This window comes from Amblyraja radiata, chromosome 3, assembly GCF_010909765.2.
Source record: "Amblyraja radiata isolate CabotCenter1 chromosome 3, sAmbRad1.1.pri, whole genome shotgun sequence".
NCBI lineage: Eukaryota > Metazoa > Chordata > Chondrichthyes > Rajiformes > Rajidae > Amblyraja > Amblyraja radiata.
Window position 1 is genome coordinate 49,949,593 of NC_045958.1, and position 6,472 is coordinate 49,956,064.

The window sequence follows — 6,472 nt, forward strand, 5'->3', positions numbered from 1 at the left end:
CTGGGTGAGTGGGCAAATGCATGGCAGATGCAGTATAATGTGGATAAATGTGAGGTTATCCACTTTGGTGGCAAAAACAGGAAAGTGGACTATTACCTGAATTGTGGCCGATTAGGAAAAGGGGAGATGCAATGAGACCTGGGTGTCATGGTACACCAGTCATTGAAAGTAGGCATGCAGGTGCAGCAGGCAGTGAAGAAAGCGAATGGTATGTTAGCATTCATAGCAAAAGGATTTGAGTATAGGAGCATGGAGGTTCTACAGCAGTTGTACAGGGTCTTGGTGAGACCACACCTGGAGTATTGCGTACAGTTTTGGTCTCCTAATCTGAGGAAAGACATTCTTGCCGTAGAGAGAGTACAGAGAAGGTTCACCAGACTGATTCCTGGGATGGCAGGACTTTCATATGAAGAAAGACTGGATAGACTCGGCTTGTACGCGCTAGAATTTAGAAGATCGAGGGGAGATCTTATAGAAACTTACAAAATTCTTAAGGGGTTGGACAGGCTAGATGCAGGAAGATTGTTGCCGATGTTGGGGAAGTCCAGAACAAGGGGTCACAGTTTTAGGATAAAGGGGAAATCTTTTAGGACTGAGATGAGAAAAACATTTTTTACACAGAGAGCGGTGAATCTCTGGAATTCTCTGCCACAGAATGTAGTTGAGGCCAGTTCATTGGCTATATTTAAGAGGGAGTTAGATGTGACCCTTGGCAAGGCAAGGCAAGGCAAATTTATTTGTATAGCACCATTCGTGCAAACTGCAATTCAAGGTGCTTTACAGGAAAGACCCTTGTGGCTAAAGGGTATGGAGAGAAAGCAGGTACAGGATACTGAGGTGGATGATCAGCCATGATCATATTGAATGGCGGTGCAGGCTCGAAGGGCCGAATGTCCTACTCCTGCACCTATTTTCTATGTTTCTATACAGCATATAACCCTCCAACACTTTCGCCACCTCCAACCAGATCCCACTACTGGCCACATCTTCCAATCTCCATTCCTTTCTGCTTTCCACAGAGACCGTTCCCTCCTCAACTCCCTGGTCAACTCGTCCCTTCCCACCCAAACCACCCCCTCTCCAGGTACTTTCCCTTGCATCACCTGCCCTTTTACCTCCCCCCTCAACTCCGTCCAAGGACCCCGACAGTCTTTTCAGGTGAGGCAGAGGTTCTATTGCACCTCCTCCAACCTCATCGACTGTATCCGCTGCTCCAGGTGTCAACTTCTGTACATCGGTGAGACCAAGCATAGGCTTAGCGATCGTTTCGCTGAACACCTCCGCTCAGTCCGCCTTAACCTACCTCTCTCCTGCTTGCTCAGCACATTAATTCCACCTCCCATTCCCAATCTGACCTTTCTGCCCTGGGCCTCCTCCATCGTCAGAGTGAGGCCCAGTGCAAATTGGAGGAACAGCACCTCATATTTCGCTTGGGTAGCTTACACCCTAGCATTATGAACATTGACTTCTCTAACTTAAAATAGCCCTTGCTTTCCCTCTCTCTCCATCCCCTCCCCTTTCCAGTCCTCCTACGTCTTACTGTCTCCGACTACATTCTATCTCTGTCCCGCCCACTCCCCTGACATCAGTGTGAAGAAGGGACTCGACCCGAAACATCACCCATTCCTTCTCTCCAGAGATGCTGCCTGTCCCGCTGAGTTACTCCAACATTTTGTGTCTACCTTCAATGTGAACTTGCAGTTGTCCTTATCATATTTGATTTTGTCATACCTGTTTTCTATCAACCTATGTTTACATATGTCTTTCCATAACTAATTCTCCTGCTATTTTGCTCCTTTATTGACATCATTTTTTTTTCTCTAGCTTGGTATATATAACATTTTCATTAATTTCAATTTATTTTTGTTCACAATTATGGCATCTTTGTTGTGTGACATAATGATGTTGCCCATACTGTTTTATAATGAGCATGATGAGTCATTTCAAAAGTAAATATTGTTAATTCTTCACAGTCAATAGTTGAAATAATATTAGAAGAGAATGGAAGAAAGGAACTGCAGGTGCTGGTTTACAAGTAAAGGTGCAAGTGCTAGAGTAAACCAGCAGGTCAGGCAGCATCTCTGGAGAACATGGATAAGTGATGTTTTTGGGTCTGGACCCTTCTTCGGTCCCCTGAATATGGATGCATAATGCTTCATTATGCAGAATTAGTATATGGAACAAAGGACTCCGGAGCCACCAGAGAATATCCCACTTTTGATCTCATGATGGTGGATGGATCTTGAACCTGGCTAATTTTAACATTATCTTTCAAATTGTATTTTATTCCCCAGTTTCTTTGTTCCTTTACCTGTAGTTTCTGACCCAGCTTGAAGAAGTAAATTGTCTTTTTACTTCTAATAAAATAAACCACCATACAATTTACTATTTTAAATTTAATTTGCTTTTCATCAACCAGTTCTGTAAGCTTTTTACTTTTTAGTGCAGTCTTCCATGTTATTGGCAACAACTAACATTATTTTCTCCTGTATTCATACTGTAATTCAAATTAGTCGCATTCTGAGACTTGCTAATATTTTCAATTTAATCATATTACGTAAGCAAGACATCTAAATAGTACATTCATTCAGTTTTAAAACTAACAGTGTTACTATGCCTTCATCTGGAATCTAATTTGGTAGACACATGCCAGGTGAACATAGAAATTCACTGTTCATTTGTTACGTCAGTTTCCTAATTAACATATTTTTGTATGTTTAAGAGATTGCACATAGATTTGCCAATTTCAAGTACCAAATTCACCACATCATCATTCCTTTTGAGTTGCAAAGTCTGGTTCTAAGTCCAGCAATGTTCCTGAGACAGAAGCCATATGAGCATGCGGTCTCCAATGCACCATTTATTTAATTATTTTTAGGGTCTGGGTATCAGTGGCAAGACCAGCATTTTATGGTCCATTGTTCATGGTGTTTGAGTTGAAATGTCGAAGGCGTGAGTTACGGAATTAATTAACCAATTGGCCAATATTTGTAAATGTGATAACAATCCCAATGCTGAAATTTTGTGTTGTCAGCAGCAATTCAAAATTGAGTCTGTTAACATTTCTTAAAAGTTGTTAAAAAATTATCCACTCAGCATTATAATGGAAATTCTTTCAAAAAACAGTTACAAATAGAGCGAGTTTTTTGAAGAAACTGAAGGTATCTAAAACAGATTTAAGGTAGACATTTGTTAATTCAGGAATATTCTGATAAATAATAATTTTATTTTTTCTATTCTATCATTTATTTTATATTCCAATTCCCTCTTTCTTTATTCTATAGCCATTGTGTGTCTGGAATGGGATTCAATAAAGGGCAATACATGTCTTATGATGGTGAGCCTGATGATGACAATCTTTTATCTCATGAAACCTGCTATGAATGTAAAATCAATGGCTATTCCAAGGCAGGTGGCAGAAAAAGAAGAAATGCCAATGGTACCCAGTCTGAACAGGTAACAATCCCCTGTTTAATTCCTTAGATAATGTTTCAATCTGCAGTAAATCTATACTTTTTACAATGCTTGCCCAGAAAACTTATACTAATGACATGTGCAACATACAAACAGTTGTGTGCTAATTTGACACACTTGTTAACAATTGGTAATAAATTAATTTAAATTGTAACAATTCTATTAATGATTTAGAGATAGATACTTCTTCAGAAGTGCTGATCCAGATGCTAGCTGAACTGCTGAATTGTATTGTACTTCAGATTTTCAGCAATTTCTGTATCGCTTTCCCTTGAGGTGCAATTGCAAAATGTGTTCATTTTTGTTCAAGAACAGATTTAACTACAGAGATGACATACAAACAAAAGTTAGGTCTCATCAATAAATAACTGATACGAATTATGTTACAAAACAGTATGAATTGTGCCCTTTCTACGTATATTTTGTTTTTGACTATATATCATGTACAAAAGATATATGTGCACATTGAGTGTCCAAATTCTGGTTGATTAACCATACACTGTGCTCTATATAAGAACATCTTGATCAACAATTGGTGCAAGGAAAATTACAACAAAAATATTTGACTTTGTAAAAGTTAGAACTTTCCTTTGAACAGCAAAGAAATTAGCCTAATGTTAACATATCTTTAATTTAAAGAACTATTTTATTTCTTAGCATAAATACAGCATTTTATTTGGGAGAAAAATATATTTAAATATCTGGTGAAGTAATTGATCTGAAAGATTAACTTTCCTCTCTGAGATTTTGCATGACCAACTGACTTTTTGCAGCATTCTCTGGTTTTATTTCAGATTTCCTCCACCAGTTTTAATTTTATATTTATAAATAAGGATTCGTATTTTGCCCACATATCCAAAAGTAATATATGAGATAAGATAGATATTCACTGGTCTATCATAAAAATTCCATGAACAAGGTTTGCTCATATCATACAAATTGTCTATGCAGCTTATTTTGAGGTATTCCAATGGTGAAAAGGGATGCTGAAATATTGAAATATTTCATGAATTTAATTATTAATGCTACTTTCCTATTTATTTTTGATGATAGAATGAACATATTAGCTTGGCCAGTCTGGATACGGATACCCCGATCAAAATGAATCTAAATATCTCAGAACTGAACTACAAGGAGCACATTCTGGAACTTGTCCCAGCTATTGAACCACTCAACCATCATGTCCGTTATGTTATCTCTCACGGAAATGATAACAGCTTCTTTCGTATCCACCAGAAGGATGGCTTAAGCTACTTGCACATGACAAAGAAGAGACCTCTGGAAGGTGTTTACACACTGGAAATCACCAGTATTCCTCTGTACAAGAAAAAAGCATTGCAGAAACTGGAAGACAAAAAAGACAATGACTACCTCCTTGGTGAGCTGGGAGAAGCTCTCAAAATGAGACTACAGATCCAGCTTCATTAAACTAGCTGAGACTTGCATTATTTCTGTTTAGAATTATTTGTTCAATTATCACAAACATGTCTGCATTCAAAAAGCTTTTTACAGTCAACAGCTTTGAGTCTCCACTGAACATCTTGACTTCATATTCTGGTCTTGACTGCATGACTGTTCTTTACATAAATGAGTTTTACGCACTGCAGTATTAACGATACTGCATATAACCTCAGTCATGGTTACTGTATATTTAATATCACCTCATCCGTCTCAGTCAGTGAGCTCATATTTTACATGAGAGTCTGTGAGAGAGAATTGTAAATGGCTTCTTATAGCTTAGACCAATATCAAAATAATGAGCCATTTCTCTGGATTGCAGATAATATTATGTAGCTGTTCATATTATATTAATATCAGTAAGCAATGCGAAGTCAGACTGTACTGTATACCAAGGGCATTCTCAGAGGAACCAATTCATTCACCACATTCCTTTTCCTTCAAGTGGTGCAATATATGATAGATAACTGGTACCAGAGCCCAGAACAAAATGGGTTATATTTCTTCACTTTCATGTTTATAGACTGCAGTAAGCCTGTACTTTTATGATGCTTGTACAGAAAACTGGTGCTATTGATATTTATTCTATCAGGGTCAGCATACTGTACAACCATAATTCGATCTTGTCAGGAGGAAACTGGCATGAGAATTTCTGTTTCAGACCATCATGATCTCGGCAGCATTTTACTGTATGTTTTACATTTTCAAAAGCATTTCATGTACTACAAGATAATTGTGCACATTGAATGCCTGATCGTTGCTGACGAGAAGATTGTAAAGTCTTTTTATATACTGTACAAATGTGTTCTATAACAGGGGTATATTGGTCAACAATTGAGACGTGGAAAAATTCAGTAAAAATATTTGACTTTGTAAACTTTGGTACCTCCTTGCTTGTAATAGCAAGGAAATGAGCCTAATTTTAATACATATCTGTTTTGTCAAAAGATCTATTTTCCTTCCGCATTGAAGATTTCTTAACACAAATATGGCATTTTATTTAGGAGAAGAAAGATTTGTATAAGATTCTTTTTTTTTTAAACTGATAAAATGAACATTTTGTAATGGGGGTGCTTAATTCTGTAGATTTAAGTGTGTCAGTACGCCAACAACCTTTCTTACAATAAAGCTTATTATTTTGGGATATATCGATTTTAGATGACTGAATGTGTTACTTGCGAGCATATTTAAAACCAAGAGCAATTAATACTTGCTTACAGAGTATACCAAATAATAAGTGTAGCATGTGCAGTCAACTTAAATTTGTTGATCTTATCCACACAAAAATAGCATGACCCTGCTCTCACCAATAAGCAGTGTGCCCTACCGCTACCACCTCTATTACACAGAACTGCACATTTTGGTTTTCATTTTACTTTTTTACCTATTTTTATTTTGTCCGTAGATCTATCTAATATCCCACAAAATAAAATGTTGATAGTTTCCCATTTGTAAAGAAGTTAAATTATTTCAAATTCCTCCAATTCCTGCACAGTAAAAAGAGGCAAGTTTGTTTGTGCCACTCTTGCATCATAATCCT

General features: G+C 37.3%; 1 protein-coding gene across 1 annotated transcript in view; it reads left to right on the forward strand.

The window, feature by feature from the left end:
- The window catches only part of fbn2 (fibrillin 2), a 304,739-nt gene extending 298,661 nt beyond the window's left edge, over nt 1-6,078 (forward strand). Inside the window, exons 64-65 of the mRNA XM_033017776.1 lie at nt 3,285-3,456; nt 4,528-6,078. Coding sequence (XP_032873667.1) covers nt 3,285-3,456; nt 4,528-4,902 — 547 coding nt within the window. The 3' untranslated portion in view covers nt 4,903-6,078. The remainder of the gene's footprint in view (nt 1-3,284; nt 3,457-4,527) is intronic.
- The last annotated feature ends 394 nt before the right edge of the window (nt 6,079-6,472 follow it).